Raw genomic sequence first — 25,047 nt, forward strand, 5'->3', positions numbered from 1 at the left:
GGGTGACTTGGCACTGGTACGCTCTGTTTCCTCACTTCTGCAATTTCCAGATAGCACGGAGGCTGGGTCTGCAGACAGACAGACACTCAGATCCTGCTGCTGCTGCGGCCACTCAGCCCGCTCAGCCTTCCCTGATTCAGGTAAGAAGGGGGGGGTCCCGGCGCTGGCTGGGCAAGGGGGAGGTGTGTGACCAGGTCCTCAGGAGACCAAAGTCTGAAGGGACCGTTCTGGCATCTTCCTCAGGCCCAGTGTTTAGAAAGGATTCCTCGTGACCAAACTTGCCAGGAAATGCAGCGCCCCACTTTGGTTGTCTGAGGCCCGGGCCGAGCTGAAAGTGAGCCCCGAGATCTCACTGGGAGCTGAAGATGGTGATGAGAGGGGGCTACCTAGAGGTCAGGGACTGAATGCCATCTGCTGGACTGGCTGCCTATGGCGTCTTGGCCAAGTTATGCTCCCGCTCTGCAGCTCAGTTTCCTGCACTGTCGAATGGGGATAATCCTGCCTCCCCAGCAGGACCGTCGGGAGAAGCTCGGGGTCTGGTACAGGGCTGGGCACTGAGGACCTCATGAGATGCCGGGTGTTCCTGGGGGATGATGAAGACAACCAGGTTATTGGTACAAAGGGCTTGGCCCGCAACGGGTTCCCCCCAACAGGTCTCAGGTGGGAGGGACAGGGCACAGGCAGGTCTCCCCTTGTCCTTTGCTGGCAGGAGGTCCCGGGTGGGCCAGCTGAACCAGGGTCGCTGTGCAGACACTTGCTCTCCTGTGGAGAATGAGGGAGCCAGCAGAGTCTCTCCGTAAAGCATTTAGGCAACTCTGATTTAGATCTGTTTGAACGTGCAGCTGTGTTCCAGGTACTTGGAGTGTGTGTGTGTGTGTGTGTGTGTGTGTGTGTGTGTGTGTGTGTGTAGGTGCTATGGAAACAAAAGACAGAGATGTTCCGACCTTTAGGTACTGACAGCCCAGCCAAAGAAAGAAGTCTGCTCTGGACGTGAGGAAATGGCCCTGGGTCTGAGGTGGGCACCTCACGATTGGCAGGATTTTGACCTTAGCTCTAGTTTATAGGCTGGGATGTTGGCAACTCAGGAGCCCCACTTTCCTCTTTTGTAGATTAGGGTTTAAAGTCCTGACCTTTAGGGGCGCCTGGGTGGCTCAGTCAGCTGAGCGTCTGCCTTCGGCTCAGGTCATGATCCCAGGGTCCTGGGATCGAGCCCCGCATCGGGCTCCCTGCTCAGTGGGGAGTCTGCTTCTCCCTCTCCCTCTGTCTGCTGCTCTGCCAACTTGTGCTCTCTCTGTGTTAAACAAATAAATAAAAATCTTAAAAAAAAAAAAATGAATAAAGTCCTGACCTTTGGGTTTGTGCGGGAGGATGAAGGAAGAGGCCAGGTGGGAAAATGTTTTGTCAATGGTGAGATGCTGCACAATGTCTTACCACTAATATTGACACTGTAATCCTTACTGTAAATGCCTTACGGGGGGGATTCCTTCTGTTCATTGTTTTATCCTTACCCTTAGCACAGTGTTTGGTGAGCAGTATAATCTTAGAATATGAATTGAATAGATGGATGATAAAGTAATATGCTGTACTTAAAAGAGAATGGACAGCAAACCAGAGGCCCAGCATCTGGTCCCAGTTCTGCTCCCGATCCTGTTGTCACCTTGGGCAAATCTTTTCTCTTCTCTGGGCCTCAGTTTTTCCATCTGTCCAATGAAGGTTTGGGTAAGGAATTATAGTCTATGGCGTTAATGACAAAATCAGCCTCCAGGACTGAGTTCCTGCTCTTGATTGGTATTGGGGTGGGCAGGGGTGTGATGAGAAGCTGGGGTCCTGTTTGTCCTTTTACAGGGAGACCTTTATAGAGGGACCCCTCCTCCCCACCCTAGGCCCGTGATCAAGGCCTCGTTGAGGAGAAGGGGGTGCTCCTCTTTGTCAGTGGCAGCTCCCTCACTCAAGGTGGTGGGGGGCATGGCTGAGACCCAGAGTCCTGATGCTCTGATCTCAAGTCTTGTGATTTCTCTTCAGCTCTCGCTGGTGGCGGCTGGTTTGGTGCACCGCTGATTGGTTCACTCATTCATTCCTTCAACAAATGTTTTCTGAGGGTTCGGGAGGAGCTCACAGTTACTGAGCAATAACCATTTGCACTGACTGCTTCATTCTGCTTTTACAACTACCTGGTGAGGAAGCTTTTATTATCCCCATTTTGCAAATGAGGACAGGGAGCTGCTGAGAGCCAAAGAGCAGCTAGGGAAGAGCAGAGTCCCGTGTGGATCCTGGTCTGTGGGACCCCAAGGCCTAGGCCCTGTACCCTACGTTTTCCCTTGGGCTGGGCTCTGGGTACCCACAAGGGCACCAGCAGGATGGATGCAGGAGTTCCCAGGCTGGAAGGCATGGTCCTTTGGTGTGATTCTGGGTATAATGGAGGGGTAAGCCCAGTACTGAGAATCCCACAGGAAGACGTGCCTCTCCATTCCCTCCTCCCCGCCCTGGCCTACTTCCTAGAAGGAGGAGGGAGGGGGGATGAGACCCACAAATACCATCTGGGTATTTGGGAGCCAGAAGGAAAGACCCAGGCCAGGTTCAGGGTCCCCCACCTCCACAGGGATGTCCTAGACCAGCTGAGCAGAGACCGAGTCTCACCAGGGCAATATATATTCCTGGGGTCAGGGAAGGGCCCTTTGTGAGAAGGGAGATTGGGAAAATCTGGTTCCCAGGCCACTCCCACCTCAAGAACCCTAGACCTTGTCCTGACCTCTCCGAGACAAAGAATTCCATTTCTCCACCCAGAAATGTGCCCGGCATGGCGCTGGACTCCTTGTCTTTGAAACTGTGGGGAGCCCAGAATTCCCCAGAGGTCAAGATACTTTCTCCCTCAATTTCCCCCTCAAATCCCTCTGCTTTTTGGAGAAATGGTAGTGAAAGCACTCCATGAGTGGAATCTTTAAAGAGTCTGGCCAGCATGGTCAGGCCAGGGCCCAAATGCCAAGCAACAGGGGAGGTCAGAATAGGAGTAACTCACTGACTGAGCATCTACTATATGCCAGGCACTTTAGAAGTTTACCTGCCTTCAACCTCAGGCTATACTATGAGATCAATGTTGATATTATTCTCATTTTATACATGAGAAAAGTAGGACTCACAGAAGAGAAATGATTAAACTGTTGTGTTTGAGAGGTCTCAGGAAATCTAAGGGCTGGGAGTGACTGAGGCTGGTGTGTGAGGGTTTGGAAGTAGAGGATGAGGGACAACGCGACTGTGTGTGTGTGTGTGTTTATCTATTAGTAAAAGTCTCTTTTTTTGAGAGAGAGAGCGAGCACGCGTGCGTGTGCACACACACACACACACACACACACAGGAGCTGGGGGTAGGGGAGAGAGAATTCCAAGCAGGCTCCATGCCCAGCACAGAGCCCAATACTGGGCTTGATCTCGTGACCCTGAGATCATGACTTGAGCTGAAATCAAGAGTTGGACGCTTAACTGACTGAGCCAGATGCCCCTATTAGTAAATATTTCTTGAGTGTTTGCTGTGGAGGAGGCCCTGTGGTACCCACTGGTGAGATGCCAGAAGCCTTGAACCCAGGGAATTCCCAACCCAAAGGAAAAAGAAACCAACAGCCATTATAATGCAGTGCGATGCGTTGTGTTATGGAAACCCCAGGCAGCATCTCTAACTCTATCTGGGTTGAGAAGTCAGACTAATGGTAGCCAGCATTCCTTGAGCTTTGATTATAGATCAAGCATTTTCTATTTAATCCTTACAACAACCCTATGAAGTATTCTTCTTATTATTTTTACAGAGGAGTAAACAGAGGCCCATTGGAGGTTAAATTAATTATCTTGGGTAAGAATCAGCTGATGGCATTTTGCCAACTGTCATTAGCTGCCATGAAAAGATGTGACTGGTTCCTGGAAGCTTTCAGAGTTAATGATACATCTGGAAGCCTGATGTAGGTGGCTTCAGGCTGGCATGAGCTCGATGTGAGCTGTTGCAATGACTGTGCTGCTATTTTGAGGGACATTTGATCTGATCTAATTAGCAAATTGGATTTCCTGTAGATACAGTTTTGTAGAGCTGTTGATTGTGAATATCTTGAATTGTGCTAAGCCCTTTACACACATTATTCATCAAATATTCATAGCACTGGGGCGCCTGGGTGGCTCAGTCATTAAGCGTCTGCCTTTGGCTCAGGTCATGATCCCAGGGTCCTGGGATCAAGCCCCACATCGGGCTCCCTGCTCGGCGGGAAGCCTGCTTCTCCCTCTCCCACTCCCCCTGCTTGTGTTCCCTCTCTCGCTGTGTCTCTCTCTGTCAAATAAATAAACAAAATCTTAAAAAAATATATTCATAACACTCTGGGGAGATATGTGCTTGGAATATCCCCAGCTTCATTCACAAAGGAAGGACCTGAGGCTCGGAGAGTGATGTGCTTGGCGATGGTCACAAGCTAGGACAGGATAGAAGCAGAATTCTTGTTTGTCTGACCAGAGTCTGTGGTCTTAACCACTGTTCTTTCCAAACACTTTGTATCCTTTATCTCACTGGATGCTCACAAAAACTCCAGGTGTGATTGTCCCCATTTTACAGATGAGGCCCAGAGACAGTCAACAGTTTTACTAAAGTTGCACAGCAGTAGGTCTTAAAGCTGAGCCCTATGATTCTAAGTTAAGAATATACAACGTACTTTCAAATCTATCATTGCTTCGGTCCATTAAGAAAAAAAATTTTTATTTAAAGATTTTATTTATTTGTCAGAGAGAGCACAAGCAGGGGGAGCGGCAGGCAGAGGGAGAAGCAGGCTCCCTGCTGAGCAAGGAGCCAGATGTGGGACTCGATCCCAGGACTCTGGCATCGTGACCTGAGCCAAAGGCAGACGCTTAACTGACTGAGCCACCCAAGCATCCCAAGAAAACATTTTTTTAATTGTGCTAAAAACACGTGGCATAAATTTCCCTTTGTAACAGTTTTTAAGTACACATTATAGTATTGTTAGCTGTATGCACATTGTTGTACAGGAGGTCTCTAGAACTTTTCCATCTTGCCTGACTGGAACTCTATACCCACTGAACAACAGTTCCATTTCTCCTTCCGCCAATCCCTGGCAACCACCATTCTACTTTGCGATTCTTTGAGTTTGATGACTTTAGATATTTCATATAAGTGATGACCTTAGGTACTTCATATAATCATTCAGTATCTGCCTTTTGGTAATTGGCTTATTTCACTTAATAGTGTCTTCAAGGTTCATCCGTGCTGTAGCATGTGACAGGATCTCCTTCCTTTTGAAGTCTGCATAGTGTTCCGTTATACACACACCACGTGTTGTTTATCCATCCATCTGTTGATGGACATTTGGGTGGCTCCCACCTCTTGTGTATTGTGAATAGTGCTGCTATAAACGTGGGTGTGCAAATATTCTTCAAGATCCTGTTTTCAATTCTTTTGTAAGTATACCCAGAAGTAAGATTTCTGGGTCATGTGGTAGTTCTATTTTAATTTTCCGAGGAAACTGGACTGTTTTCCATCCTGGCTGTATCATTTTATATTTCCACCAACGATGCACCAGGGTTGCAATTTCTCCACATCCTTACTAGGACCTGTTATTTTCTGCCTTTTTGATAGTGGCCATGCTGCCGAGCGTGAGGTGCTATTTCATTGTGGTGCTTATGTGCATTTCCCTGACGATGAGTGGCGTTGCACATCTTTTCACGTGCTTGTTTGCCATTTGCGTATCTCCTTTGGAGAAATCTATTGACGTCCTTTGCCCATGTTAAAATCAGTTATTATTATTTTGTTATTGTTGTTATTGTGTTGTAAGAATTCCTTATATATTCTGAATATTAACCCTGTATGCAGTATATGGTTTGCAAATTTTTTCTCCCATTCTCTAGGGTGCCTTTTTCCTCGTCTGTTTCCTTTGCTACAGATGTTTTAAAGTTTGATGTCCCCCCATACATCTAGTTTTGCTTCTGTTTCTTGCATTCCTGCTGTCATAGCTGAGAAATTATGGCTCATTCCAGTGTTATGAAGCCTTCCCCCCTATGTTTCCTTGTAGGAGTTTTACATTTTCAGATCTTATGTTTTGATCTTTATTCTGTTTTTAGTTCATTTTTGTATATGGTATAAGAGAAGGGTCCATCTTCATTCTTTTGCTTGTGGATCTCCAGTTTTCCCCTTGGCACTTGTTGGAGAGGCTCTCCTTTTCCCATTGTGTAGTCTTGGCACCCTTGCCAAAGATCATTTGACCATATGTGTGGAGGTTTATTTCTGGGCTCTCTGTTCTGTTCCACTGGTCTATATATATATATTGCTCTTTATGTTTATACCATGCTGTTTTGATTATTGTACTTTGTTATATCTTTTGAAATCACGAAGTATGAGGCCTCCAGCTTTGTTTTTCTTTCTCAAGAGTGTTTTGACTCGGGGCCCCTGGGTGGCTCAGTTGGTTGGGCGACTGCCTTCGGCTCAGGTCATGATCCTGGAGTCCCTGGATCGAGTCCTGCGTCGGGCTCCCTGCTCGGTGGGGAGTCTGCTTCTCCCTCTGACCCTCCCCCCTCTCATGTGCTGTCTCTCTCACTCTCTCTCTCTCAAATAAATAAATAAAATCTTTGAAAAAAAAAAAGAGTGTTTTGACTCTTTGGTGTCCTTCGAGATGAGATTCTATCTGAATTTTAAGATTTTGTTTTCTGTTTCTGCAAAAAATGCCACTGTGATTTTGACAGGGCTTTGAATCTGTAGATGGCTTCGGCAGGTATGGACACTGTAACAGTATTAAGTCTCCTAGTCTATGAATGAGGATGTCTGTCCATTTATTTGTATCTTCTGCAATTCCTTGCAGCAATGCTTTGTAGTTTTCAGTGTATAAGTCATTTGTCTCCTTGGTTAAGTTTATTTCCAGTATTTTGTCCTTTTTTTTTTTTTTTTTAAAGATTTTATTTATTTATTTGACAGAGAGAGACAGCGAGAGAAGGAACACAAGCAGGGGGAGTGGGAGAGGGAGAAGCAGGCTTCCCGCCGAGCAGGGAGCCCGAAGCGGGGCTCGATCCCAAGACTCTGGGATCATGACCTGAGCCGAAGGCAGATGCTTAATGACTGAGCCACCCAGGTGCCCCTATTTTATCCTTTTTGATGCCATTATAAATGGGATTGTATTCTTAATTTCCTTTTCTCTTTGACCTATTTTTATTCTTTTAAGATTTTATTTATTTATTTGAGAGAGAGAGAGAGAGCGTGCGAGCAGGAGGAGGGGCCGAGGGAGAAGCAGACGCCCTGTCGAGCAGGGAGCCCGACTTGGAGCTCCATCTCAGGACACTGGGATCATGACCTGAGCCGAAGGCAGATGCTTAACCGACTGAGCCACCCAGGCGCCCCTCTTTGACCCATTTTTAGATCTTTATTTTACCAATGAGGACACAGAGAGTCAGAGTCATGGGGTGAGTTTAGTGTTTGAACCAGAATTTGATTCCAGCTCCAGCGCTGCCTGGTAGGAGTGATATGGATGCAGAGCAGATCCTCCCCTCCCTTTGCCCCATTCCTGTTCTTGGGTCACAGGACAGGTCTATGAGGGGTAAGGTGGCCAATGAGTGGTTTGCTTCTAGCAGGGGCCTTGGCTTGGCTTAGGAGATAGGATGGGTCTTGGAGTTCAAAACCCTATATCTGCCACTTCTTTTTTTTTTTTTTTAAGATTTTATTTATTCATTTATTTGAGAGAGTGAGAGAGAGAGAGAGCACATGAGAGGGGGGAGGGTCAGAGGGAGAAGCAGACTCCCCACTGAGCAGGGAGCCCGATGCGGGACTCGATCCAGGGACTCCAGGATCATGACCTGAGCCGAAGGCAGTCGCTTAACCAACTGAGCCAACCAGGCGCCCTCTGCCACTTCTTAGCTGTGTGACTGGACAAGTCTGTTTCCCTCTCTGGCCTCACTTTCTTCTCTGGAAAAATGGGCATTTTGTAAAACTCACCTTGCAAGGCTGACTTGAGGAAATGTATTCATGGGTATGTAGTGTCTGTATATTTAATCCAATACCCTGAACTTAGGTAGGCTGGCTGCGACTCCCCTCCTGTCACGCCCTACACGCGAGGCAAGGAGCATTTGGATGCACGTGTAAATGTCCGCTTGGAGCCTGTGTCCCTCCCACACCCCACCTCTAGCTTGAGCGGAGTCAGTGATTGTACCTCCAGGCTTGCAGCTCTGCAGGGAGCTGCTGGTGCATGAGATCGCATGAACTTGAATGTGAGTAATTTATAGCTTATAAATATTTAGACATTTGTACTTCAAAAAAATTATTTATTTGAGAGAGAGAGAGAGAGCTCTTGTGAGGGGGGCAGAAGGGCAGAAGGAGAGGGAGAAAAGCAGACTCCCCACTGAGTGCACAGCCTTATGGGAAGAGGGGGAGGCTGGGGGCCGGACAATCCCACGACCCAGGGATGACGACATGAGCCAAAATCAAGAGCCAGATGCTCAAGCAGCTGAGCCACCCCAGTGCACTGACGTGTACTTTTGACCCCGCATGGCCCCACAAATGTTAGGAGCTGGGCTGACTCGTAAACCCAACTTCCCAACCCACAGTCCACACTGGGGAAGTAACCAGCACATACTTCCTTCTGCCCAGATCCAGGTGGTCCCTCCCCTCTGACTGCTCAGCTGAAAATGGGAGCCCAGGTTCCCTAGGGGCATGATGTTCTCAGACAGTATGGGAATGGTAGGGGGTTGGGACTGAATGCTATGCACAGTAGAGGATGGGATATCCAGATGGCGGAATTCTTCTGTCTCCATGAATATTTATGGTTCCCCTTGCCTACCCCTAGTTGAGAGCTGGGCCTGGGCTGCCGCCCAGACTTGAGGCATCAAGGAACTATGCCCTCATGTAAGATTGATTGGTCTGAGCTGCTGCTGCCTTCTTTCCCTCCAAATGCTCATTCCCTTCCTGACCCGTTGAGAGATTTGTTGGCATTCACCTAAGACCCTGTCTGGAGCTGACAGGGAAGTCAGTATGTGGGTTAGAGCCCCTGGGACAGTGGTGACCATAGTCCCCTCCCCTGACTTCATGTGGCAGAGCCAGTGGGGAGAGGGAGGCCTGGCCATTGTGACCAGTTTGCATGCTTATTTTTGGAACCACTGTTAGAACGGTAAAATTTTGTAACTGAAAAAACTGAGGCTCAGATAGGTGAACTCACTTGCCCAAGGTCACACAGCAAGTAAATGACAGAGCCATGTATGAACCCAGGTCTTTCTGACTCTAGAAAGGGATTGTTCTCCCCATCCTACTGTGCTTCCGCCAGAGAGACTGGACACGTTTCCTTCATACCAGTTTCTGCTGAATAGTCATCAGGGGCTTGGTCATTCATTCATTCAGTGCTCAGTGTCTGCCACTGGGGATAAAGAATGAAAAAGATCTAGTCCCTGCCCTCTAGGAGCTCCAGGCTGGTGAGGAAATGGCCATAGGAATCAATACTTACAACACATTGTATCCGGTGCTGTACTGAGGAATGTGCCCAGTACCATGGTGACCCAGAGAAGAAGGCAACTCATTCTGCCTGGGGCAATCAGGGAGGACATCCTAGAGGAAGCATTCTTTAGATTGGTCTTTTTTTTTTTTTTAAGATTTTTATCTTTATTTATTTATTTATCTGAGATTGAGAGAGAGAGAGAGAGCACACAAGCAGGGGAAGGGAGAAGCAGGCCCCCTGCTGGGCAAGGAGCCTGATGCGGGGCTCGATCCCAGGACCCTGGGATCATGACCTGAGCCAAAGGCAGACGCTTAACGACCAAGCCACCCAGGTGTCCCTTTAGGTTGGGTCTTCAAGGAAGAGTGGGAGTTTGCTAGGTAAAGCAAGAGGCAGAAGGCACTCTCAGAGAGGTAGCAGCATGTGCAAAGCACAGAGGTTTGAGAAGAAACAGAGTTTTTAGAGAAGCAGCAGGAAGTTCAGTGTGGCTGGAATACAGGGTGTGTAGTAAAAGAGGCTGGAGGGAAATGAGGTGTGAAAGGAGCTTGGATTTGATCCTGGGCAATGGGGAGCCATGGAAGGTGGTAGACTAGTCGAGTATGTGGCTGACAGTGTGCTGAAGCGCGGTACTTCTCAAACTTCAGTGTACCCACGAATCACCTGGGACTCTTGTGAAAATACAGATTCTGATGCAGCAGTCCGGGGTGGAGCGTGAGAGTCTGTATTTCTGACAAACTCAGCTGATGCTGCTGGTTCGAGGACCTCGATTTGAGTAGTGAGGCTGTAGAGGGCTCACTCCGTCTCGTAGGGAGACTGCTCTGGGGAGCAGGCAGCTCCTGGTGCTCTTCTGTCACGGGGTAGATCAGGCTTCGGGTCTGCCCTTCTTCTTGGGTCAGCCCTCCTGCAGCTCACACAACGAGGTCACAACAAGGATTCAAATTTTTGTTTGCCAGACATCTGTTGACTCAACAAACGCTTACCAAGCTCCTGCTCCGGCCACACGTGTGCTAGGTGCTGGAGACGGAGAGAGGAATTGGAAATGCCACTTTGTGGTCCATGTCACCACCCCCTCTTGCCTCCAGAACGGGTTCTCTGCTTGCCCTTTGTCCCCTACTATCTGTTCTCTGTCCAGCAGCCAGGGAGTCCGATCATGTTACTCACTTGCCTGACACGGTCCAGCGGCTCCCCAGTGCTCAGAAAATAAAATTCCACCTCCTCACCACGGCTTAGGAGCCATCTGGGGTCGGCTGCCCCCAGATCTCATCCAGTTCTTCCCATTTCTCACTCCCCTAGGACCACATGAATCCTACGTTTCCTTGAGCACGACGCATTTGTTCCTATCTTATGATACGATGAACTTACTCCCGCTGCACATGAGACACTTGGCCTAGAATACTCTTCTTCCAGATTTTCTCTTGACTTGTTCCTTCTCGCTTTTTAGATTTCAGCCAGGAGAAGATATGGGTTTTCACAGGACCCTACAACTTGTACAATTTGGGGGGTCCTCGTGAAGAAAAGTGACCAAATTGCAAATACACAATTAGATACAAGACCTAGAAAGGCGCCTTGAAGCTTACGCTTCATTGGCCTCATGGTAAATCTTCCTCTGGGTTTGTTTATAGGTCACCTCCTCTGAGAAGCCTTCCCTGGTCACTCTATTTAAAGCAGCCCCTTACCCAAGCTTCGTCATGTCACGATTTTTATTTCTTTTATTGAATTCATCACAATTTGAAATTATTGTGTTCTTTTCCCTCTCTGTCTTGGTCTGTTTTCCCTGACAAGAGTGTAAGCTTCTCAAGAGCAGGGGTTTTGCCTGTTTTATTCCTGCAGTATCCCCAAAAAAGTGCCCAGCCCCCAGTGGGATATTGATACCTGTCAGGTGAATGAATGGACATGTCCTCTGCCCTCCAGGAGCTGCTGGTCTAGTGTGGCAGGAGGACACAGAGATAATTTCAATGGTATAAGATGCTGTAAGCTATGGGTGCTCAGAGGATGGACGCTTAACCGGGTCTGGGGGCAGAGCAGGGTGTGAGAGAGGCAGGGAGGCTTAGGAAGAACTAGCTGCAGGGAGAGAGGCCGGGGCAGTCTTCAAGTGACCAGTACGTAGCCAGGCAGAGTGAGGGAGGGAAGCATGAACAAAGGCATGGAGGTCTGAGCCCCTAGGCCCAGAAGAGACTCAGCTGGTTACATTGTGGGTGACATCAAAGGGTTCCACTGACGCAAAGGGATGGCTGGGTGCTAAGTTTGGGATGAAGGCTAAGGGGGTGGGAGTCACATGAAGACCAGGATCTGGGAAGACAGCAGAAGTAGGAAGAGCCAGGGTGATGGGTACGGGAGGCGCCCAGGGCAAGGCTTTGGGCAAAGGCAGGGGTTTCATGCAAGAACCCCCACACTGATTCTGACTCTGTACCTGGAAGGAAGAGGCCTGCACTGGGCTTCCTATGGGGGCTATGTGGACTGGGGATGCTCCAGGCCCAGACAGACCTGATTACAGGTTGGGTTCACAGAGAAGCTGACTCTGAAATGGAGATTAGCATGTAGGAATGTTTTTCCTGAACGGTTTTAAAGCAAAGTCAAATACTGTATAATTCTACCTATAAATACTTCATGATGTGTATCTAATAGATAAGGAATTAAAACATATAAAAATATAGAACCATAATATCATTATCACACCTAACAAAATTAACATTGATTTCTTAATTCCAGCTCATACTGAGTCTGTGTTTGAGTTCTTCCAATTGTCTAAAAACTAGTTTTTATAGTTACTTTGAATCAGGATACAAACAAGGTTCACAACTATTTGCTCAACTAAGCTTCTTGAATGAGAATTTAACATTCCACCTCCTTGCTTCTCCCTCATTCCTCAACTCATGCTTTGGACGCTGCTCTCCTGATGACGGGGAGCTGGATTTCCCTGTTGCCACATGCTGTGTTTGCTTTTCTTTTTTTTTTTTTAAGATTTTTTTTTTTTTTTTTAAGATTTTATTTATTTATTTGACAGAGAGAGACACAGTGAGAGAGGGGAACACAAGCAGGGGGAGTGGGAGAGGGAGAAGCAGGCTTCCCGCCGAGCAGGGAGCCCGATGCGGGGCTCGATCCCAGGACCCTGGGATCACGACCTGAGCTGAAGGCAGACGCTTAACGACTGAGCCACCCAGGCGCCCTTTTTTTTTTTTTTTAAGATTTTATTTATTTCTTTGAGAGAGAGAGAGAGAACATGAGCAAGGGGAGGGGCAGAAGGAGAAGGAGAAGCAGACTCCCTGCTGAGTAGGGAGCCTGGGGCTCGATACCAGGACCCTGGGATCATGACCTGAGCTGAAGACAGACGCTTAATCAACTGAGCCACCCAGGGGCCCCTGCTTTTCTGTCTGCATCGTACTTGATCCCTCCGTGTGGCTTTCCACGCTGCTGGCCCCCACTTCCGTGCTCTTGAAACCTTGTCCAGCATGGCTCTCCTACCTCTCTGTCCTATCCCTGCCTCCTTCACAGGTTTCTCCTCCCCCTCTGACTTCTCCGGGGAATGTTGGGCTCTTCAGGATTGAACTCTGGATCCTCTGGAATTTCAGGGCACTCCAGATGTGTCCCCGGCTGGATTCATCCTCTGCACCCCCACACTGTTCCTCCTCAGTGTCATCTCCATGAAGATGGGTACCACCCCCAGCCCAAATCATCTGCGCCAGAAAGCTGGCAGTCCTTGACTCCTCCCTTTCTATCAACCTGTCTCCCATCTGTCACCAAGTTCCATCCATTCAACCTCCCAGATAACTCTGACAACCATCCATTTCCCTCCATTTGCCCCTTCATGCTCCAAGCCTCCTTTGGCCCTGCAGACAATTGCAATTGTCTTGATGCCCTCTCCTTGCTTCTGGTCTGAAGCCCCTCTGGCTTGTTCTGTACACAGCGGTCAAAGCCCTCTTTCCCAAACCCAGATCCAGTGTTGTCCCTTTCCTGTTCCATACCCTTCAGTGACTCCCCATTTTCTACAAATCCTTAGCCTAATATTCAAGACCTTTCTTAAGTTGACCAATACATACTAACTTTGTAGGCCCTGTCTCTCCTCACCATCCCCGCCCACCCCCACCACACACACTTTAAGGTTTAGCTAGACCAGGTGTCTCAAGCTTCCTGAGCACAAGGTCCATGCGCTCCTCGTCTTCCAGGACTCTGCATGCGCCACCCCTCTGCCTGGGGCTCCTCATCTGGCTTACTACTTCTTGTCCTTCCACATAGGCGGGTCACTCCTGATCCTCAGGTCTGGGTAGGGGCACCATCTCAGAATTACCCCGACTTCTGGAACCTCCACCATCATAACACTTGACAATTGTCTACTTCTGAATCTCTCCTTTGCAAAATGGGCTGTGAGCGGTGGAAGGACAGAGACTGGGTCTGTTCTCTGAGGCCTCCGTACTCTGCCCAGGGCCTGGAGCAGTGAGTGCTTGTCCAGTGAATGCATGGATGAGGGACTGAATGGGTGAGTTTGGTTGACCTGGGTGTGTGTGCCCCAGTCACATAGTGAGAAAAAAAATTTTTAATTAATGCAAAAAAATTCATGATGAACAAATACCAAAATCTTAAATGAAGATAGGATCATAATAGTGCCAGGCAGAGCAATATTAGAATCTGAGGCAAAAGGAAGACTGATTTTGATTTTTGAAGATATTGCATTAAAATATTATTTATCTTGATCACTGAGGTTTTCAGCACCCCCTTACATTTTGCGCTTAGGTGAGCTCCTCCACAAGCCTTACCCCAGTCCAGGTCCTGGTGGGAAGGCTTCCTCAGCAGGCCAGGACAGGCATGGCACAGAGGACAGGGCCCAAGCAGATATACTGGGTTGAATACTCTGGCTGTAGAAAGACTGTTTCTGGGCATCTGGGTGGCTCAGTGGTTAAGCGTCTGCCTCCAGCTCAGGTCATGATCCCAGGGCCCTGGAATCCAGCCCCGCATCGAGCTCCCTGCTCCACGGGAAGGCTGCTTCTCCCTCCCCTGCTTGTGTTCCCTCTCTCGCTGTGTCTCTCTCTGTCAAATAAATAAATTAAATCTTTAAAAAAAAAAAAAGACTGTTTCTAGTGGAGAGTTGCCCCCACCCCACTAAGCTGGAGCTTAAACCCAAGAAGAGGAAGGGACTTACTTGGGGTGGGGGGTTGGATGGTGAGGATGGGTAGGAACATGACTTCTTCAAAGACCCAGAGTGAACACCATGCACTGCCCAGCTGTGGGCTGCCTCCCCTCCTTTCTGAGGTCCCAGGCAGAGGGTCCCCCACGGCATTAAGGTCCAGCAGGAGAAAGAAAGAAGGCCAGTCCCTGAGATATGGGCATCTTGGGCTCAAAGGAAAGGTGAGCGGGCTGATTGTGGAGCAGTGATTTTATTTATTTATTTTTTATTTAAGTTTTTATTTTTAATTCCAGTATAGTTAACATCCAGTGTTATATTAGTTTCAGGTGTACAATATAGTGATTCAACAACTCTGCATTATTTGGTGCTCATCATAAGTGTACTCTTAATCCCTATCACCTATTTCACCCATCCCCCACCCACCTCTTCTCTGGTAACCACCAGCTTGTGCTCTATAGTTGAGAGTCTTTCTTGGTTTGTCTCTCTCTCTCTCTCTTTTTCCTTCCTCTTGAGGAGCAGCAATTTTTAAATCTGGTCTCAGTACCTCTTTTTTATATCTTTAAAAATTATTGAGGGCCCCAGAGAGCTTTTGTTTACATGGGTTATATCCATCAGTATTTTCTTTTTTTTTTTTTTTTGAGATTTTATTTATTTATTTGAAAGAGAGAGAGACAGAGATAGCAACAGAGATAGCAAGAGACAGCATGAACCAGGAGGAGAGGGAGAAACAGATGCAGGGCTGGATCCCAGGACCCTGGGATCATGACCTGAGCTGAAGGCAGACACTTAACCCATTGAGCCACCCAGGCCAACCCCCATCAGTATTTTCCATATTCAAAATTAAAACTAAGCCTTTCAAAACATTTTTGTTTTTAAATACAAAACCCAATAATAAGCTCATTCCTTTTTTTTTTTTTTTAAAGATTTTATTTATTTATTTGACAGAGAGAGATACAGCAAGAGAGGGAACACAAGCAGGGGGAGTGGGAGAGGGCAAAGCAGGCTTCCCGCTGGGCAGGGAGCCTGATGCTGGGGCTCGATCCCAGGACCCTGGGATCATGACCTGAGCTGAAGGCAGACGCTTAACGACTGAGCCACCCAGGGGCCCCTAAGCTCATTCCATGTTAACATAAATAACATTGTTAGCAAAAATTAGCTAACAATTTCAAAACATAAATAATTTAGAGTGGCTTTGATTTACATTTGTTTGCAAATATCTTTAATGATAGGTTTAATAGAAGACAACTAGATTCTCCTATCTGCTCCTTCATTCAATCTATCGTGGTATGTTGTTTTGGTTGAAGTGTATGAAGAGAATCTGCCCTTACACAGATATGTGTTTGTAGTGGGAGGGATATTTTAATGTCTTTTTCAGATAATTGATGATGTTCTTCTTTGATACTACATCAAAGCTCCACAAATAGTAGTTTCTGAAAAGTCAGTTGCAATGTGGAACCCGAGTCGTACCAATGAACCTTCTATAATCTGTTGTGTAGCAATGTTTTGATCTGTCTCGCCCTTTGATTCTTTTACCCATGCATAATTTTGAAACTGGCCTTCCTCATTTGGAAAATGTCGGTTCACTAAGTTATGCAGGTTTTCCAAACATGGACCTTTCACTAAAGGATTTTTTAAAAGTTACATTCATTAGTATCGCCACCAATCTCATCAGAAAATTCTTTAAGGATTAAGAAGCTGTCAAACTCATCCTGGCAGATACAGTTTTTCCGAAGATACTAGTTTTCTCCAAAGTTCGAATTTTATCATTGGCAACAAATAACTGCTATTTGTTTTCCTTGAAGCGTTGGGTTTCCTTTGTTCATATTTGAGCAAATATGATACCCAAGTCTGAAAAACCATAGTTGGTCAGTCATTTTTTCAAGTGATAGTGACGATCTGCAAAAAGGTTCTGCTTATAACTCAAGTCACTTAAGCGGTTTTCCTGAAGACAACCACTGACTTCAGTGTGCAGAAGCATTGCATTTCCCATTTTGACACCCAAAATATTAAAAAGATGTGTACTCAAGATTTAATCAAATTAATAATTTCCTTGCTTTATCAAGGAATTTTTTTTTTTTTTTTTTTTTGCCCTGAGTAGGGCCTGGCTGTGAAAAATACAGCTCCTCCTCCCATTTGGTGCTGCTGCCTTGATCTGTGCTAAGGAGACTGCAGTTTTGTTCACTCTGTAGCATTAGTGCGAATGTCAACACAGTGAAAAGGGGAAACAATGTCTTGGTATAATTATGACAATAGTTTTTTTTTTTTTTTTAAATTTATTTGAGAGAGAGAGAGAGACAGAGAGCAGGAGTGAGAGAGAACATGAGGGGGGAGTGGGAGAGGGAGAAGCAGACTCCCCGCGGAGCAGGGAGCCCGATGTGGGACTCGATCCCAGGACCCTGGGATCATGACCCGAGCTGAAGGCAGATGCTTAACGACTGAGCCACCCAGGCCCGCCTGTGACAATAGTTTTGACCTCATGGGTCCTCTGAAAGTTCTCAGAGATAATTCCTTTCTCCTCCCTCATTTCTGTGGACCACCCTTTGAGAAGTATTATCCTAGAGTCTTGGGATCAGATGGCAGGACTACGTTTAGGTGTGGAAAAGATCCCAGCCGAGTAAAAGTTAGCAATTTCGCTTCTGGGGAAGCAACCTAAAACTATGTAATTCAAATCAACTGTGTAATTCACAATGTGACTTGAGGCTGAGTTTTTTGTTTTAAAGGAATCACAATTATTTATTGGAATAATTAAACCTACATTTATTTAATTTAGCATAGACAAACCACCACCACATTAATTGGGGCAAAGCATAAAAATTTTCTCAATCATCAAAATTCCAATTAGAGCCAGTTGCTTCTTTTTTCTTTTTTTTTTCAATTGGAGTATAATTGATACACAACGTTCCATTAGTTTTGAGTGTCCAACATAGTGATTTGACAACTGTGTTTCGCTGTGCTCACCGTAAGTGTAGCTACCATCTGTCACCCTACAGCGCTATTCTAGTCCCATTGACTATATTCCCTATGCTGTGCCTTTCATCCCTGTGACTTATTCATTCCATGACTGGAAGACTGTACCTCCCACCCCCCTTCACCCATTTTTCCCATCCCCCCACCTCCCACCCCTCTGGCAACCATGGCTTGTTCCCTTTATTTATGGGTCTGTTTCTGGTTCCAGAGCAAGTTGGTTCTTTAAACTCACCTGTAAGTATCTAGAGACTTCTTCAAGTGTTTCCACTGCTCCAGAGCTCCCAAAGAGATGGTTGTAATCAACGAGGCTTATCACCCACTCCTTTATTGGTTCATGGTGCTGGGAATAGCGTTGAATAGACAGACAAGGCCCTTATTCTTCTGGTGCTCAGTCAACTAGGAGAGTGTTATGAATCACACAAACACGAATATGATCACAACTGCTTTAGGATTTACAAAGAAGTACAGGGGGCTTTGAGGCAGGACGTGACCTGGCCTGGTGAAGATCTCTCTGTAGAAGTAAAATTCAGGTAAGGTCTGAAGCACGAGTTAGAATGGCCGGGTGGAAGTGGGGTGTGGTTAGGGAGGAGGGTTCGAAGCATTGGCATGGGTGTTATGCTTGCAGGCAGAGGCAGGAAAGGTCTGAGCATGTTTGAAGACCCACTGGGAGCTCCATTTTGACTGGACCCTGGTGGGAAGATAGCAGGAGGAGAGGATGGAATGGCAGCTAGAGGTCAGGGTGAGGGCCATTGGTGGTCCTTTTCTCAGTTCCTACAACCTACCCTGCTCCTTCCTGCCTCAGTCCTGGACCCATGCAGATCACTCTGCCTGGAACACTCTTCCTCTCTCAGGTCTCAAAGGAAATGTCACCTCTTTTCTAAGTATAACTTTTTGTATTCTCCATATCAGCACCTCCTTTTCTTTGTATAGCAACTCTGTTTGTTTACATTGCTTTTGTCCACGAGACCGTCAGTTCCCCGAGTGCAGGCCTGTGTAGTCACGTCCACCCTGTATCTTCTGTGGGCTGGACATGCACTTGGTGCTCAGAAGTATTTGTTGGCGGAACGTGTGAATGAACAAATGCACGCAGAGCTGGATTTGAGACTCTGGCTCCATCCTTTAACAGCTGTGTGACCTTGAACCATCACATAAACACATTAGATTGTTTCCTATTCTGTAAAACGGGGTTTTACTTCTTATCTCAGAGGGCTTTTGTGAGACTGAAATGAGGTAGTGCACAGGAAGCACCTGGCTCCGAAGGAGCGTCTTACTCCCAATTCTGTTCTCTTTTCACTGTTCTGGGATGTAGGATGAGTCTGGGGCCTTGCTCAACTCCATCTGGGTCTCCTGCCCTCCCATCAACCCCCCCCACCCCCAGCTGCAACACAAACATCAGAGGGGCTTCCAGGCTCATGTGCTGGCAACAGAATTCAAGGAACAAGAGAGGAGGGAGCAATTGGTTCTGGTGGAGAGTGGATGGTGGTGAAGATGCTGTTGAAAACGGACCAGACTGTGGGTAGTGGGATTAGGGTTAATTTCATCTTCTTTAATATACTTTTCTTTTTTTTTTTTTTTTTGAGAGAAAGAGCGAGTGGTGGTGGGGAGGGGCAAAGGGAGAAGTAAAATCTTTCTTTTTTTTAGTTAATTAATTTTTGCGAGAGAGAGAGAGAGAGAGAGAGAGAGAATGAGAACACGCACATGAGTGGGGGAGGGGCAGAGGGAGAGAGAGAGAGAGAGAATCCCAAGCAGGCTCCATGCCCAGCACTGAGCCCCACATGTGGCTCGATCTCATGACCCTAAGATCATGACCTGAGCTGAAACCAAGAGTAGGATGCTTAACTGACTGAGACACCCAGGCACACCTTTAATATACTTTTTTTTTTTTTTTTTGCTTTTTTAACTGTTTATTTGGAAATGATTGTAGACTCACAAGTTGTAAAAATTGAACATAGTTTCTTGAGCCCTCCAATGGTGACATAGCCGTAGTACGATCCCAAAACCAAGAAAGGCTTTTTGTTTTGAAATAATTTTAGGCCTTCAAAAAAGTTGCAAAATAGTACAAAGAGTGCATGTGTGCCCTTTGCTCCACATTCCCTAATGTTAACAATTTACAAAACCATAATACAATGATCAAAACTAGGAAATGAACATTGATATATTATTTTAATTATAGACGTTATTTGAACTTCACCAGTTTTTCCACTAAACGGTCTTTTTTTGTTCTTGGATACAATCCAGGATCCCACATTGTATTTAGTTGTCATACATTTCCTTAATAGCCTCTGATTTTTGGCAATTCCTCAGTCTTTCCTTATCACTCATGACCTTGACGTTTTTTATCAGTCATTTTGATAATGTCTCACAATTAGGGTCTGATGTTTTCTCATGACTACATTGAGATTACGCAGTTCTGGAAAGAAAACCACAGAAATGATGTTATAGTCTTTTCAGTGCTTCAAATCAAGGGTACCTAATATTGATATATGTCTTACTAATGATGAGTGCATCTTAATCATTTGATTAAAGTGTTGTCTACTGGGTTTCTCCACTGTATACTTTTCTTCATCTTTTTCTTTTCTTTTTTTGAAAGATTTTATTTTTAAGTAATCACTATACCCAACATGGGGCTCAAACTAACAACCCCGAGATCAAGAGTTGCATGCTCCACTAACTGAGCCAGCCAGGTGCCCCTATATTTTTCTTTTCATTAATTTTTTTCTTTTAATTACTAAAGCAATAAATGCTTCTAAAAAGTTCAAACAAAGGAAGCATAAATAGGTAAACTTCCCAACAAACCCATCTCACCTTCCCAAAGGTTACTTATCATTGTCTACTCTTTTATTTTTTCTTTTATTTTTTTTCAAGATTTTATTTATTTATTTGACAGAGAGAGAGAGAGACAGCTAGAGAGGGAACACAAGCAGGGGTAGTGGGAGAGGGAGAAGCAGGCTCCCGGCCGAGCAGAGAGCCCGATGCGGGGCTCCATCCCAGGACCCTGGGATCATGACCTGAGCCGAAGGCAGACGCTTAACGACTGAGCCACCCAGGCGCCCCCTCATTGTCTACTCTTGAAGCTATATCCTTCTAGATCACTTTCTAGATGTCATATACACATATATGATGGGGACACACAGATTTTTAAAATTTTGTTTTACTTAACAATATTATCCAGGGACAACTTTCAACATCAGTACAATCAGATATAACTCATTCTTTCTAATGACTGGCTAGTATTTCATCTTTGGGTCACCCTAATATAATTCTCTGTATTTTCCAGATTTTGTATGAGCACAAAAATAATAATAAATTTACTTTTAATAATAATATCATTTAATTATTATTATTTTGAGTAAAATCTACTCCCAATGTGGGGCTTGAACCCACTGACCCCGAGATCAAAAGTCACATGCTCTACCAACTAAGCCAGCCAGGCACTCCCATAAATTATTTTTTATTTTTTTAAGATTTTATTTATCTATTTGTTAGAGAGAGAGAGAGAGAGAGCGAGTGCACAAGCAGGTGGAGGGGTTGAAGGAGAAGCAGACTCCCTACCAAGCAGGGAGCTTGATGTGGGACTCGATCCCAGGACCCCGGAATCATGACCTGAGCTGAAGGCAGACACTTAACTAACTGAGCCACCCAGGCATCACTCACAATTATTTTTTTTAAAGAGTTTATTTATTTATTTGACAGAGACACAGCAAGAGAGGGAAAACAAGCAGGGGGGTGGGACAGGGAGAAGCAGGCTCCCCGTGGAGCAGGGAGCCCGATGCGGGGCTCAGTCTCAGGACCCTGGGATCATGACCTGAGCCGAAGGCAGACACTTAACAACTGAGCCACCCAGGTGCCCAATTATTTTTTAATATAGAACATCCACCATCAAAATTTACATTTCAAATTTCATCAATAGAAAAATATTTAAAAGTTGTTAGAAAATTAAAAATTTCATGATATAAATTTTCATATATTTTCTCATCAGAAATAGATTATTTAAACCTTACATCAAAATAAGCCGCAGAATGAAAAGGTATGTTTTAAAATGTAACAAGAGAAAAGAAACTGAATTGCCATTGATTTCATTGACTCTCAGATGCTGTTCATTTTAAAAATACACCATTATTTTATGTAGAAAAAAATACTGCCAATTAATTGGAAGATACCGCCAATTTTAGAATTTTTAAAATGTGCAAAATGAGAGTCTTGGAATTGATTAAATAAGACAGGCCCTTTTTGACCCTTCATTAACCAGAATTCCTGTGTGGTCTTCCAGGCGCAACAGGGTTCTACCACCAGCTGCCCCTTCCAACCATGGCGACAGGGGCAAATAATTCCTCTCGTGTGGACTCTGAGTTCCGATATACCCTCTTCCCGATTGTTTACAGCATCATCTTTGTGCTGGGGGTCATCGCCAACAGCTATGTGCTATGGGTCTTTGCCTGCCTGTACCCTTCCAAGAAACTCAACGAGATAAAGATCTTCATGGTGAACCTCACCGTGGCTGACCTGCTCTTCTTGGTCACCCTGCCCCTGTGGATCATCTACTACCACAACCAGGGCAACTGGATTCTCCCCGAATTCCTGTGCAACCTGGCTGGCTGCTTCTTCTTCATCAACACCTACTGCTCAGTGGCCTTCCTGGCTGTCATCACTTACAACCGTTTCCAGGCAGTGACCCGGCCCATCAAGACAGCTCAGGACACCACCCGCAAGCGTGGTTTCTCTGTGTCCCTGGTCATCTGGGTGGCCATTGTGGCTGCAGCATCCTACTTCTTCATCCTGGACTCCACCAACGTGGAGCCCAACAAGACCGGCTCAGGCAACATCACACGTTGCTTTGAGCATTACGAGAAGGGCAGTGTGCCCGTCCTCATCATCCACGTCTTCCTCGTGTTCAGCTTCTTCCTTGTATTTCTCATCATCTTCTTCTGCAACCTGGTCATCATCCGCAGGCTGCTCATGCAGCCGGTGCAGCTGCAGCACAACGCAGAAGTCAAGCGCCGCGCGCTGTGGATGGTCTGCACGGTCTTGGCTGTGTTCATCATATGCTTTGTGCCCCACCACATCGTGCAGCTGCCCTGGACCCTGGCTGAGCTGGGCTTCCAGAACAGCAGCTTCCACCAGGCCATCAACGATGCCCATCAGGTCACTCTCTGCCTTCTTAGCACCAACTGTGTTTTAGACCCCATCATCTACTGTTTCCTCACCAAGAAGTTTCGCAAGCACCTCCGTGAGAAGTTCTATAGCATGCGCAGCAGCCAGAAATGCTCCCGGGCCACCTTGGAGACTGGCACTGAAATGGTCATGCCGCTCAACCACCTCCCTGTCCATTCCCTCAAAAAGTAGTCCCTGATTGTTGGGGCCAGGCCCAGAGGCTTCTCCTCCATGGACATCACAGACTGACCTGGGGGATGAAGGGGTCTCTGCTGTGGTCTGGGCATCTCCTCCCTGGGCACAAGTGGCTCTTTAAGTATGGAGGCTACTTCACCAAGGTGGGGGTGATGGCCAGGCCAGACTGCTGGGAAGTCCAGGACTTGAATGCGCTTCGTCAGCCACCTCGGGGCACATGCATAGTAACCTTGGCTGGCAACCTCATCCTGAATACCTGAGTCTGATAGCTCTGCAGGGAATGTCAGGGCCCGGGGCAGACCTTGGGGATAGACTCCGAGCCACCCTGTTCACCCTACCAAGGCAGCTGCCCTGAGCCAGTATGGCCTGAAGTTTTGGGCAACAACTACCTTTGCTACTATAAAGGCAGAGAAGAGGGTTTTGGGAAAGAGATCCTCCCCTGGTTGTGTGGTGGTGTCTCTGGGGGAGACTTTTGAGCTAGGATAGTGCCATCTTGTCTCCATTTAGAGGCACAGGATCTTTGTGACACTTCTTAGGGGACGTGGCTCAGTGGAACCTTTTCCCACTCATCCAACAACCTGTCCTGAATGGTGCCAGAGAGGGTAAGACATATTCAGGTCAAAGGCTAGGATGGGGAGGTTGTCTCCTGAGGCAAATGTATCTCTCTGCATAGGCCTTGGGTCAGCTCTGGGGGACTGGGAGGGACACAACTGCCACATCCATCTGTCTCAACAGTGGATCCTGGTGAATTACCTCCCGCTGGGCAGCTCCCCACTGTGGGTGGGCAGGGGCCCCTCAAAGCCAAATTGGGGGCATCCGCGGCACCACGATGCTCAGAGGTTTCATGAGAAAGGGCACTTAGGTGGAGAAGATCTGTGTGTGGGTGAGGCCTCCCGAGTGGGAGGAGCCTGTCAGGTCTCATCTACCACCTAGCTTTCCGGGGCAGGGAGGTGGGGGGGCGGGGGGGAGCCCTCCTAATTTAGCTTCCAGAAGGTGAGAGGAGCAGTTATAATCCCAAGGGCCAGGAGGCACTTTGAATTTTGGGTGCAGAAGAGAGGTGTCAGCTTCTCTTGAAGATCTCTAGATGCCTCCTTGTGATTTTTGGCAAATATATTCAGATGAGCTTCCTCACACCCTGAGCACCTGCGGTGTGAATCTGGCAGCCACAGACCCAGGGGCTTGGAGGAGACTACCTTGGAGCCCCGTGGTCCTTCTGAGACATCTTCCTCCCTTCCAGCCACAATCCCCGTAGAGTGAGATTCTTGTTTCCTGTCTACTGGGCTGATTTTGATAAATGCTTCTCCATGGGCCAGTAACCTGCTTGGGTCTGGAATGGTAACTGTGGGCTGAACTCAGCTGATGGTGACTAGGTGGAGAGTGCAGCAGACTTTGAGCTTTGGTGTCACACAGACCCAGGTTCAAGTCTTGGCTTTGTCACTTCCTACCAAGGGACTGTGAGCTGAATTTCCTACGTTATAGGGTTGTTAGGAGTGGCGAATGTTGAGGCAGATACCTCTTGGTCAGGGTGATTGCTCATCCCAGATTCTCCCTTTTTCTGAGAATGCGTTCCCCTTGATCCTCTGATAAGAGCTGAACGGATGAGATGCGGGCATGTAGTTCTAGGTGGGCCAGTCAGGTTCTCTCTCTCAGGAATAAGCAGCCAGATTCAGGGGTGCTATTTCAGGCTCTGCAGGTCACTAACCTGAAGACATACAAGTCTAGAGCTGTGACTGTGTGTGTGTGTGTGTGTGTCTACATGTGTGTGCCCCTCTATGTGTATGAGGTGGGGCAGGGGAGGGTGGGTGACCTGCTCAGAGAGAAGATGGAAATGTGTAGAGCAAAGCAGAGACCAGAGGGAGACCAGAAGTCTGGAGAGAGGAGGGCAGGTGCTTCCGGGGCCTGCTGCCCTCTTCCTCCGGGGCCAGGCCCTCTCAAAGCCCAACATCTGCATTCCTTCCTTTGGGTTCTGTCAGGATGCATTCTCTTATTTTGCCTAAGCCTATTTGAATGACTCTCTATGACTTGCATCTTGTCTCTGAATAAGATGAATGCTTAGATGCTAAAGCACAGTGTTTCTTGCAGTTCAGTCATTTGTGTACACCCCCCATACACAATTTTTCAATACCCATGTGCCATCTGTATGTTTACTTAATAAATATTTTGCTCTAAA

At 46.9% G+C, this 25,047-nt stretch overlaps 1 protein-coding gene across 6 annotated transcripts; it reads left to right on the forward strand.

The window, feature by feature from the left end:
• On the forward strand, nt 1–25,047 carry PTAFR (platelet activating factor receptor). 6 transcript variants are annotated; one of them, XM_078073576.1, is made up of 3 exons: nt 1–140; nt 244–334; nt 21,802–25,047. In XM_078073576.1, exon 3 carries the CDS (start codon nt 21,840–21,842, stop codon nt 22,872–22,874), a length of 1,035 nt encoding a protein of 344 aa, XP_077929702.1. In that variant the 5' UTR covers nt 1–140; nt 244–334; nt 21,802–21,839; the 3' UTR covers nt 22,875–25,047. The 6 variants fall into 6 exon arrangements, with proteins under 6 accessions (XP_077929702.1, XP_077929703.1, XP_035926560.2 ...); XM_078073577.1 differs by lacking the exon at nt 244–334 and adding an exon at nt 2,023–2,174; XM_036070667.2 differs by lacking the exon at nt 244–334 and having other exon boundaries at nt 5–140.

Source organism: Halichoerus grypus, chromosome 5 (genome assembly GCF_964656455.1).
Source record: "Halichoerus grypus chromosome 5, mHalGry1.hap1.1, whole genome shotgun sequence".
NCBI lineage: Eukaryota > Metazoa > Chordata > Mammalia > Carnivora > Phocidae > Halichoerus > Halichoerus grypus.

Excerpts from the sequence above, each read along its gene's own strand:
- PTAFR (XM_036070666.1), top strand. The coding sequence starts at position 18,944 with ATGTGCTGGCAACAGAATTCAAGGAACAAGAGAGGAGGGAGCAATTGG. Across the intron at positions 19,044-21,801 it reads TGTTGAAAACGGACCAGACT|GCGCAACAGGGTTCTACCAC; the intron begins GTGGGTAGTGGG and ends GTGGTCTTCCAG.